We start from the raw sequence: 12,625 nt of genomic DNA, 5'->3' as shown, positions 1-12,625 counted from the left end.
TATCTTGTTAGTGGGCAGTGTATCATGCTAGGAAAATGGCAGAGGGTTTGGCCTCTACATTTGCAGATCTCCTGAAATAAGGCTTTCTGGGAAGGTGAGATGCTGCAATACTGTCTTATCTTCCACTGCTCTTGAACAACATTTTTGGGAGGGTCCACTGTGAAGATAATCTGCATCATATAATGCAGGGATTCCCCATTTGAGAAGGGATTGGGAAAGTGCAACAGATAGTGATATTCTCCCAGTCTTAACTCCTGTCCCAGGCCTCCTTCTCCTAAATCAATTAGGCTAATTTCCTCAGAACCTGCACAGTAGGACTCGTTTAAGTTTGGAGTAGTAGATAAAAAGTACCATGGAGCCAGAAAGGTTTTCCCCTCGACAACCCCTGGCTTAGCACTTGTCTATATGGAAAATTTGACCAACAGAATTATAGCAGTATAATCATACCAGAATAGATATGCTGGTGAACTCCCTGTTATAACATGTCAATGCAGAGTTTTTATACTGGAATAAAGTTACTTTTATTTCAGAATAGTGTCTCCATATGGGAAGTTATCCTGGCATAACTACAGCAATATAAGTATACCATTACCATTCTGCTGATCAGTTTCCCCAGGTAGCCAAGCTCTAAGTGCCTAAGATGCATTAGAAACTGGGGAGAACGATCTGGTTCACAGTTATCTGTTAGAGCCCTATTGTTCTAAAGTAATGTAGATGTCTCTGAAAACAATCTTCTAAAACACTTGGTGTTCTGAAGCACCCATGTTTCATGCAGATGTGAGGTTACAGGTGATGTTTTATCCTCAAGTCTGAATTTCCTTGCTCTTTGTTTTTGTAAGGTCTGTAATGTCAGTTTGATATGATATTTGTGGCTCAATGTGTTTAATCTTTTTTATGAAAGGAGGGTTTTGCACAGTTAGTAGATTTTCCTTAGGACTTGTACAGGATCATATTCGTAAGCAAGAAATAGGGTGTACATTACGCCAGTGACAGTGGTGAAGGTTTCTTCCTGTCCTGAGAAATTACATGTTTCCACCCCAGTTCCTGGTGTCTTCGCCTTTCACATTGGCAGTTCATTGTAAAACATGGAGTCTGTAAAAATTGCTAAGGCAAGTGCTTTATTTATATCAGAGAGTGATTTCCTCTTCCGTGGCCTGAAGACTGTGTGCTTATAGAGTCAGGTTAAGTTTGTGTTATCTATCTATACAGTGCAAGTAAGCACTAAATTATCACGCAGTTACCTTGCTTTAGTGGCATACAGTGTGGCACTTCTAGGCCAGCCTGTTAACATAAATCCAGTAGTGCTCTCTGAAGGACTAAATTATTTCATAAGGAAAGGTAGAGAATGGCAAAGCTATAAAGAGATTGACAGAATTCTCACTAAAGCTCATGTAGGAGAGAAGGGTTGGATTCTCAGTAACAGTTGCTTTCAGAAGGAACCTAATAAATTCCATATTTTATGTTTTAAGACACAAGGTATATTTCCTTGCATGGTGACCTACTAATGAATTTCCTACAATATTTTACTCAGTTACCTAAACTTTTCCATTATACTTGAACAGACCTATCCAAATATGTGCAGGGAGCAAATAGAAATATAAGAAAGTGGAGGAAAAAACATTCCAATCTTTAGAATATACTCTCCTTTTTTCAGTAACATTAATGTTAAATTTTTTTTGCTGCATTGGAATTCATCCTTGTGATGTGCTTAAGAAATACATAATAGAGAAATGGGGTGTCAAAGCTGTATCCCCACTTTGAACTTTAGGTACAAGTGTGGGGGCCTGCATGAGGACTTCTAAGCTTAATTACCAGCTTAGTTCTGGTCCGCTGCCACCATTCCCTTCCCTGGGAAGCTTTGAGAAACTTTTCACCAATTCCCTGGTGAATACAGATCCAAACTCCTTGGATCTTAAAACAAGGAGAAATTGACCCTTCCCCCCTCCTTCCTTTCACCAACTCCTGGTGAATACAGATCCAAACTCCTTGGATCTAAAAACAAGGAAAAATCAATCAGGTTCTTAAAAAGAAGGCTTTTAATTAAAGAAAAAGGTAAAAATCATCTCTGTAAAATCAGTATGGAAAATAACTTTACAGGGTAATCAAACTTAAAGAGCTCAGAGGACCCCCCTCTGTCTTAGGTTCAAAGTACAGCAAACAAAGATAAACACTCTAGTAAAAGGTACATTTACAAGTTGAGAAAACAAAGTAAAACTAAGACGCCTTGCCTGGCTTTTTACTTACAAGTTTGAAATATGAGAGACTTGTTTAGAAAGATGGGGAGAACCTGGATTGATGTCTGGTCCCTCTCAGTCCCAAGAGCGAACAACCCCTTAAACAAAGAGCACACCAAAGCCTTTCCCCCCCCCAAGATTTGAAAGTATCTTGTCCCCTTATTGGTCCTTTGGGTCAGGTGTCAGCCAGGTTACCCGAGCTTCTTAACCCTTTACAGGTAAAAGGATTTTGGAGTCTCTGGCCAGGAGGGATTTTATAGTACTGTACACAGGAGAGCTGTTACCCTTCCCTTTATAGTTATGACATGGGGTATTTTCAAAAAGCTGACAGACTTACAGGTATCTAGACCGCAGACAACTACAGCTGTAAACTTTGTTTTGGTAACATATTTATGAAAAATAACTTCCCTTCCATATGTGTACATAATTCTCTTTGATACCAATGAGAGTTAAGTATCATTGGTGGTGACTAGACATCTTTGAATTATCAAAGACTTTACAGCAATAAAATATCAGTGATTCTGTGTTTTAACTGTTATTGTCCTTAAACTCCATTTGTTAGCACCTAGCTACATTACTACTATAATATAGACTTACAAGTAAGAAACAATCCTTCCCTCTTTATGTTAGCTATATTCTAAGTTATTTAATTTCATATAATATATTTTATAAAAGGCAAATATATTGTTAAATATCTTCTGCTGGAATGATGATACATGAGCAATTTGAAATCCAGTCATGTTTCCAGACATTAATGGTGAAGTCCGACACACCTGATGCAGAGGGACAAGCCTGACCGGTTGTGCCTGGTTTTGTCTTGGTCTTGACTACCTTAGGCCCCAGTACTGCAATGAGCTCTGTGGGGGAAGATCGTGAAGTCAAGGGGTCTTTGTGAGAGTGCAGGGTTCCACCCACCCAGGGCTCATTTGAGGGTTAGGGCCTGAGTTTATAAGTATTTTGGAGCATGGAAGGTGTCTTACTCTGTGCTTATAAAGTGTCATATACATTTATTTTTAATAATGATAGTATATACTAATAAATTCTTTATGTAGAAAGGAAAATATGAAGAGAAAATCTTTACAATATTTGTCATTTTGTTTAGGTTGCTGAGAAAACAGAAATAAAAATAGCAGAATCTCGAGAAGGCTATAGACCAATTGCAAAACATTCATCGGTGCTCTTCTTCAGCATTGCAGACCTAGCTAACATCGACCCCATGTACCAGTACTCTCTCAGTTGGTTTGTTAATCTCTATATCAACTCTATTCATGACAGGTAAGTACTTATTTCTGAGCCAAAATACCATATTTATCTTTATTTCTCTTCTCATCAACAGTTCCCTCCATTTAAAGCATTTACCTCACTAAATTAGGCTTTCCACTTCTGTTTTGTCTCATTGAGGCCCAAGTTTTTAGAAATTATCTCTAATTTTCATGTTACAAATTTAGTCCAGCAAATATCAGCATCTGTATTTTTGCATCTGCAGTTTTATAGAAACAAATATTAATAAGTCTCTGAACTGGTTGCCCACAGTGCAGCTAGGATGGGCTCAGCTCCCCTAATATGCAGATCAGATAGGAGGTCCAAGTTGTGGTGAGGAACCATCAGCCACTGACTCTGCCCTTTTTAAACACAGACTCTCCAAACACAAAACATCTTTTATTAAGAGAAGCAATGTGATTCTTAGCTTCCAAGTGGACAGTTCTCCCACCACAAGCACTCTTCTTAATATGTCATACAAAGGATAGCACTCCGTATAGTAATCTGCTGCAGTGTTATTTGTAGAGGATTCCAAATCTGGTGTTGAAATAGAACCCATAATGAGTGGTGAGAGTCCCACCACCTGAGTACAACTGAGATTTCAATTAATCATTTTGGCTGGGATATTCAAAGGAGCCTAAGGGTATGTCTACACTACGGGATTAATCTGAATTTACAGAATTCGAATTTTGGAAACAGATTGTATAAAGTCGAATGTATGCGGCCACACTAAGCACATTAATTCGGCGGTGTGCGTCCATGTACCGGGGCTAGCGTCGATTTCCGGAGCGTTGCACTGTGGGTAGTTATCCCATAGCTATCCCATAGTTCCTGCAGTCTCCCCCGCCCATTGGAATTCTGGGTTGAGATCCCAGTGCCTGATGGGGCAAAAAACATTGTCGCAGGTGGTTCTGGGTACAGCCTCACCCTTCCCTCCATGAAAGCAACGGCAGACAACCGTTTCGCGCCTTTTTTCCTGGGTGAACACAGCAGACGCCATACCACGGCAAGCATGGAGCCCGCTCAGCTCAAGACAGCAGTCATGAACATTGTAAACACCTCGCGCATTATCGTGCAGTTTATGCTGAACCAGGACCAGAAAAACGAGGCAAGGAGGAGGCGGCGACGGCAGCGCGGCGACGAGAGTGATGAGGACATGGACACAGAATTCTCTCAAACCGCGGGTCCTGGCGCTTTGGAGATCATGTTGTTGATGGGGCAGGTTCTATCCGTGGAATGCCGATTCTGGGCCCGGGAAACAAGCACAGACTGGTGGGACCGCATAGTGTTGCAGGTGTGGGACGATTCCCAGTGGCTGCGAAACTTTTGCATGCGTAAGGGCACTTTCATGGAACTTTGTGACTTGCTTTCCCCTGCCCTGAAGCGCCAGAATACCAGGATGAGAGCAGCCCTCACAGTTGAGAAGCGAGTGGCGATAGCCCTGTGGAAGCTTGCAACGCCAGACAGCTACCGGTCAGTCGGGAATCAATTTGGAGTGGGCAAATCTACTGTGGGGGCTGCTGTCATGCAAGTAGCCAAAGCAATCATTGAGTTGCTGCTACGAAAGGTAGTGACTCTGGGAAATGTGCAGGCCATAGTGGATGGCTTTGCTGCAATGGGATTCCCTAACTGTGGTGGGGCGATAGATGGAACCCATATACCTATCTTGGCACCGGAGCACCAGGGTACCCAGTACATAAACCGCAAGGGTTACTTTTCAATGGTGCTGCAAGCACTGGTGGATCACAGGGGACGTTTCACCAACATCAACATGGGCTGGCCAGGAAGGGTTCATGACGCTCGCGTCTTCAGGAACACTACTCTGTTTAAACGGCTGCAGCAAGGGACTTACTTCCCGGACCAGAAAATAACCGTTGGGGATGTTGAAATGCCTATAGTTATCCTTGGGGACCCAGCCTACCCCTTAATGCCATGGCTCATGAAGCCATACACAGGCAGCCTGGACAGGAGTCAGGAGCTGTTCAACTACAGGCTGAGCAAGTGCAGAATGGTGGTGGAATGTGCATTTGGACGTTTAAAAGGTCGCTGGCGCACTTTACTGACTCGCTCAGACCTCAGCCAAACCAATATCCCCATTGTTATTGCTGCTTGCTGTGTGCTCCACAATCTCTGTGAGAGTAAGGGGGAGACCTTTATGGCGGGGTGGGAGGCTGAGGCAAATCGCCTGGCTGCTGATTATGCGCAGCCAGACACCAGGGCGATTAGAAGAGCACACCAGGAAGTGCCGCGCATCAGAGAAGCTTTGAAAACCAGTTTCATGACTGGCCAGGCTACCGTGTGAAAGTTCTGTTTGTTTCTCCTTGATGAAAACCCGCCCCCTTTATTGACTCATTCTCTGTAGGCAACCCACCCTCCCCCTTCGATCACAGCTTGCTTTCAAAGGAAATAAAGTCACTGTCGTTTAAAAATCATGTATTCTTTATTAATTGATTATAAAAAGAGGGAGAGAACTGAGAAGGTAGCCTGGGTGGGGTTTGGGAGGAGGATCGGAGGGAAGGAAAAGGCCACTAAAAAAAGGTTAAAATAATGACAACCTTTTGCTTGGGCTGTCCACTGGGGTGGAATGGGAGGGTGTACAGAGCCTCCCCCTCCCCCCCCTGCATTCTTACACGTCTGGGTGAGGAGGCTATGGAACATGGTGAGGGGGGAGGGTGGTTATACAGGGGCTGCAGCGGCAGTCTGTGATCCTGCTGCCGTTCCTGAAGCTCCACCAGACGCCAGACGCAGCAGCGCCAGCATTGCATCCTGCCTCCTCTGATCTTCCTGCCGCCACCTCTCATCTCGAGCGTCTCTCCTCTCCTCACGTTGGTCCCTTCTGTCCTCATGTTGGTCCCTCATGTCCTCACGTTGGTCCCTCCTGTCCTCATGTTCACTGGCATCTTTCCTATACTTTGAAACCATGTCCTTCCACTCATTCAGATGAGCTCTTTCATTGCGGGTGGATTCCATGATTTCCGCGAACATCTCGTCTCGTGTCCTCTTTTTCCGATGCCTTATCTGAGATAGCCTTCAGGACGGAGGAGGGAGGCTTGAAAAATTTGCAGCTGCTGGAGGGAGGGAAAAAAGGAGAGAATTTTTTTAAAAGATACATTTTACAGAACAATGCTTATACTCTTTCACGGTGAACAACACTATTCACATTACATAGCACATGTGATTTCTGTGCAAGGTCGAATTTTGCCTCTTAATATTGAGTGCCTGTGGCTTTGCTGCTAGAGATCACAGACGCAGGTCCGGGCAACAGAATTCGGCTTGCATGCGGCCATGGTAAGCCATTGTTTTTCGGCTTCTGCGTCCTCCTTTCCCACATACCAAGCAAAGCCCGTTGAGTGCTGCAGTTTTCCTGTTAACCTTCTGCAGCAAAAAACAAACTAACCCCCCTCCATCCAATTCTCTGGGATGATCGCTTTATCCCTCCCCCCACCGCTTGGCTGGTGTCAGGGAAGATCCCTGCTAGCTACACGTGAAAAGCTTAGCGCCAAACTCCCCTCCCCCCCCCGTACTTGTCTTACTACAGGGAAGGATTTCTTTTCAGCCACAGGCAAACAGCCCAGTAGGAAGGGCCACCTCTGTCCCCTTAATTAAATTCCCATATTTCAACCAGGTTACCATGAGCGATATCACTCTCCTGAGGATTACACAGCGAGATAAAGAACGGATGTTGCTTGAATGCCAGCAAACACCGGGACCATACGCTGCCAGGCTTTGTCATGCAATGATACCAGATTACTTGCTACTAGCATGGCGTGGTCAAGTGTCCTACCATGGAGGACGGAATAAGGCTGCACTGCCCAGAAACCTTCTGCAAAGGCTTTTGGAGTACCTCCAGGAGAGCTTCATGGAGATGTCCCTGGAGGATTTCCGCTCCATCCCCAGACACGTTAACAGACTTTTCCAGTAGCTGTACTGGCTGCGAATGCATCCCAAGTCCTCAGGGCAAATTAATCATTAAAAAACGCTTGCTTTTAAAACAAGTTTTATATTTTAAAAGGTAAACTCACCTGAGGTCCCTTCCATGGGGTCATGGTCTTGGGTACAGGCTTGGGAGGGTACTTCAGTCAGGCTGAGAAAAAGATCCTGGCTGTTGGGGAGAACGGAGTGCTGTGTGCTGTCCGCAAGCTCATCCTCCTCCTCCTCCTCTTCCCCGTCCGCAGAATCCTCAGGTGTGGCTGATGAGATTACCCGTGCCTCGGAATCCACGGTCAGAGGTGGGGTAGTGGTGGCGGCCCCCCCCTAGAATTGCATGCAGCTCAGCGTAGAAGCGGCATGTCTGCGGCTCTGACCCGGAGCGACCGTTTGCCTCCTTTGTTTTCTGATAGGTTTGTCTGAGCTCCTTGACATTCACGCGGCACTGCTCTGAGTCCCTATTGTGGCCTCTCTCCATCATGCCATTGGAGATTTTTTCAAAAGTTTTGGCATTTCGTCTTTTCGAACGAAGTTCTGCTAGCACTGAATCCTCTCCCCATATAGCGATCAAATCCAGTACCTCCTGTACGGTCCATGCTGGTGCTCTTTTTCGATTATCGGCCTGCATGGTTATCTGTGCTGATGAGCTCTCTGTGGTCACCTGTGCTCTCCTGCGCTGGGCAAACAGGAAATGAAATTCAAATGTTCGCGGGGCTTTTCCTGTCTACCTGGCCAGTGCATACAAGTTCAGATTGCTGTCCAGAGCGGTCACAATGGTGCACTGTGGGATAGATCCCGGAGGCCAATACCATCGAATTGCAGCCACACTAACCCTAATTCGAAATGACAATATCGATTTTGGCGCTACTCCACTCGTCGGGGAGGAGTACAGAAATCGATTTTAAGAGCCCTTTATTTCGAAATAAATGGCTTCATTGTGTGGACGGGTGCAGGGTTAATTCGATTTAACGCTGCTAAATTCGAATTAAACTCATAGTGTAGACCAGGCCTAAGGGAGCTAGCTGCCCAACTCCCTTTAGATGCAGTTGGTTGCCTAACTCCTTTAAGTGCTTTTGAAAATTCCAGCCCTAACCAATATCCCACCAAAACCTTTCAAAGAGCTTTGGATTTCTTATTTAGTTGCCTGACTCAATATCTGTACAAATGTTCTTTTTTAGTAACAAATCCAAAATTTTGGAGAAGCGTCTTCGATACCTAAACGACCACTTCACATACAACCTGTATTGCAATGTATGTCGCTCACTGTTTGAGAAGGATAAGCTGCTATTTTCCTTTTTACTTTGCTGCAATCTTCTCATGTAAGTTGCATCTTTTTTTCTAGCATCTCATAATGCAAGACAATGATTTTTCTTAGATTGAAAGTATTTACAAATAATAGAATACTTGGGCACATATGATGATAACTTAGTCTTTAGTGCCTAGTCATGAAATGTGAATGCTTTTGCTCCCATTGAAATCAATGGTTTTGCCAGTGATTTGGGTGGAAAGATGAGGCCTCCAAATGTCTTATTAATTTTTTCCTTTTATGTCTTTATGGTACCCTTCAAAGGGGTGGATGATGTTATCTAATAATAATACAATGTAAACAGTTGCCATCATTTTAAAAAATAAGGTTTAAGGAAAAATTCTCCAAGAGAGAGGTCTGTTTTTCCGGCAGTTTTGTGGGGCATATCACTCCCCCTTTCTTGAGGAGCCTTTCTTTTTTCCATCTCCCCTCTGTCTCTGCTTTTCCTTCCACCATGCGATCTCGACTCTCCACTCTGGCTGTCTGGCTGTGCTGCTGCTTATGCACTATGTCGTTTGTGTCTGTGTGCATTGAGGGAAGAAAGGAAGGCACACATGGCTACTTGGAAACCTCATAATCAGTTATTATGTGCATACATTTTTTAATAATCAGGCTCACCAACCATATTAATTTATATTGCTTAACTGTAAACCATATGAATTTATAGTGAATGCTAACATCTTATGCATCATATCCACACTGTCTTCCACACTGCCTTATACATAGGAGGCCCTTCTTGAGCTGATTTGTAAGGCCACAACCATCTCCGCCTCTGCATTCTTCCTCAAGATCCATCTTTGCCATGACACTTACAGGAAATCAGCCAATGATTGATGAGTAGGATGGGACACAGATAGCAGTAGCTGAGACTTTTTATAAGTAAAAATAAGTGAATTGTATACATTTGATTGTATCCTTCTTCCCTTACCCTTAATTTATCATTTCTCCTTATAATGTTTGTAAATTGCCTAGCACAGTGAGGCCCTGAGACCTCAGATGCTACTGCAATATGAATGTTGTAAAATAAAAATGGAACATCATTTATTTAAAACAGCTTTTGCTTTATACTACATCAAAATGCATTTTTAATATAACTGTGTATTCCTTACAAACTGTTTTGGCATTCTTCTGAATTTAGGGATAGGAAAGAGATAGAACAACAGGAATTTATGTTCCTATTAACTGGAGGAGTGGGTCTCAAGAACAAATACAAGAATCCAGATCCATCTTGGCTACAAGATAAGAGTTGGGATGAACTATGTCGTGCAAGTGATTTCTCAGATTTTAGAGGACTGAGGTACAGTAAAAATCCATTGTGAAATTACAAAAAACTACACTGACTGAAGTATGTTGCATACATTTAAGCAATATTTCTTAGACTTTTTCAGACCATGCTCGAATATCAATGTAACATTGATACCTGTACAACATAAATTGTGCCTCAGCTTCAAGAGTGAGTCCCTCTTTGTCACACATTGTCGGGAAGTTGCTCAGGAGGTTAATTAATTAGAAGGTTATTTCATGTTTTATTCACATAATTGTCAGAATGAATCCAATCGATTCCCAGATAAAGAACTTGTCTTTCTGGAGTGGATTGTATTAGTTTCCCTGTGAAGTCCCTTCCTGGTAGAAGAATCTTACTTAGAAAAGGAGGCAGCTGTGGCCGGGGGAGTCCCTAATAGCAGAACTCTGTTGCACGTATAAGGGAGGAGACACCAGGATAAAATCGTGGCCCCACTGAAGTCAATGGGAGTTTTGCAATTAATTACAATAGGGTCAGGATTTCACCTTAGGATTTTAGAGCCAGTGCAAAGGCACAAGCCTTCCACATGAGTCTGCTGCGGATCCCAGGGCATCTGTGGCGTTTGGGAGTGGGCACTACAGATCATTTCATGGAGGAGCGAACCCCATTCTCTGATAAAACAACCAGAGTTGTTTGGAGTTCTCCTTCCTTTAAATGTAAGTTTTTCTGTGGGGAAGAGGTGGGAAACTTGACTAATGTGAGTACCAGTCTGTCCCCCACTCATGGGATAACCTATGGGAGGGTGTGCCAGGGGAGGAAAATTCCACAAGATTCTTTTTCATTGAATTTCCTTTGAATTCTTCTGTTGGGTAGTGGCATTTGTCACATACAAATATAGAAGAAATAGGGAGTTCACCTCCCAGAACCCATGAATCTCCTGAGATTCAAGCAGACTTTGGGGGATCCACTGGAGACCAAGGCCATACAGATGGAGGCTTTGTTCCTCCACACCAGCTTAGGTGGCCCCTCCCACTTCCCAGCGCAGAAGTCAGGTAAGAAGTTGTATAATAATATACAATTTTTTATTGGTTGAGAGGGGGATAATGCATGTTGAATAGATTTTATTAATTGTACTGCATATGAGACTATTTCATTGTTCTTTATTTAATCGAATGAATTAATGAAAACCTAAACTCTAAGCATTTACAATAACAGACAATGCTTTTTCTTCTAGGAGTCATATTTCTGAAAATGCAAGTGAGTGGCGTAAAATCTATGACAGCAAAGAGCCACACAATGTTCCTTTACCCAAACCATGGGATAAAACATTGAATGAATTACAAAAGATGATCATTCTTCGGTGCCTAAGATCAGACAAGGTAAAAAGACATGGAAACATTTGTTTATAGACAATTACTTGGTATGTAGTACACTTCGATAATTATTATTACAACTATGTTCTTTGAGTGCTTGCCCATATGTATGCCACTCCTGGTACTCACATGCCCCATGCCCTTGAAAGCCAGATATTTTGGCTACCAGTACCTTTTGGGGCTGCTCATGCACTCTGAGTGTTCTTGTGCTCCTGTACCCAGGGCATAAAGGATGGAGTGGGCCCAACTGCCCCTCAGTTCCTTTTTAGTGCCTATGGCTGTGAAACCTTGGTAGAGTCCATGTCCTGGTGCAATCACCAAATCGTTTTGGGTATAGTTTTTAGGCATATAGTTTTAGGATTAGGTTGGATTTAGTATACATAGTATAGTTTTGCCCACTTGCAAATATTATTTTAGTTATTTTTTCTTCATTTGATGAAAATATTTTCATGGTACCAGGAGTTAGTCATGACCGAACTGACGTTTCCCAGCTCTTCCTGTGAAGCAGATACATTGTTTAAAGACAGTCACATGAGCTTTTTTTTGCTTTGGGGAGGGGTGCAAACCTGGAAAATGTTCTCTCTGTCAGTCCTTTTCGAAAAGGATGCAGATGGCTAAGGAGGCTTGCCTCAAGCCTTTTCTTCCTGACCGTTAGTGAGGCCAGCTGCGGATCCAGGAAAGCAGCACCAACCTGGGCATGAATGCTCTTTGCCCAGAGATGCTGTGGTGAGCTCTGGCTCAATCTCCTGCTCTCAACCCCCTTTCTCAAAAATGGCCTTGTGAGGATCCATGGGTCTAGAACCTCGGTCTGCTGGTCTCTGAGCGACCATTAACATCTGTGGTAAAGCAGCAGTTGACAAATTATGAGCTTTGTGGGCCCAAGCACCACAGGATATGCTGCCCACAGAGGGCCTGATTGGCAGTGCTGACGGCATCCTGATTGGTCCAGGAACACTACTTAAGGGGACACCAGGAAGTTGTCTGTGCAATGAGGCAGATCTTAGCCAATTGCTATGGCAGACCTTACTCCTGCCTTGTTCCTGCCCTGCTCCATTCTGCTTCTGCCTGGTTCCTGCCCGGCTCCATTCTGCTCCTGCCTTGTCATTAAGGCATTGCTTCTGTCTAGGAGAGTATTGACACTAAAAACGGACTCCTCCTTCTGGTCCAGATTCAACAACTGGTGCCAAGAACACAATGCAAATTTCAGAAAACTAGGAATTCCATCCATTTTGGACTTTCTCCAGTACCATTATAAGTCAGGTGTCCACTCTCAGTAGCATGC

General features: G+C 43.6%; 1 protein-coding gene across 1 annotated transcript in view; it reads left to right on the top strand.

The window, feature by feature from the left end:
• Positions 1-12,625, top strand: part of DNAH12 (dynein axonemal heavy chain 12) — a 166,406-nt gene that overhangs the window by 131,229 nt on the left and 22,552 nt on the right. The window contains exons 59-62 of the mRNA XM_065408714.1: positions 3,337-3,509; positions 8,600-8,740; positions 9,866-10,024; positions 11,205-11,349. Of these exons, the coding sequence (XP_065264786.1) occupies positions 3,337-3,509; positions 8,600-8,740; positions 9,866-10,024; positions 11,205-11,349 (618 nt within the window). The remainder of the gene's footprint in view (positions 1-3,336; positions 3,510-8,599; positions 8,741-9,865; positions 10,025-11,204; positions 11,350-12,625) is intronic.

This window comes from Emys orbicularis, chromosome 7, assembly GCF_028017835.1.
Source record: "Emys orbicularis isolate rEmyOrb1 chromosome 7, rEmyOrb1.hap1, whole genome shotgun sequence".
Taxonomy (NCBI): domain Eukaryota; kingdom Metazoa; phylum Chordata; order Testudines; family Emydidae; genus Emys; species Emys orbicularis.
The sequence above is the reverse complement of the archived record's forward strand: the minus strand, read 5'-3'. Positions and strand labels throughout refer to the sequence as shown.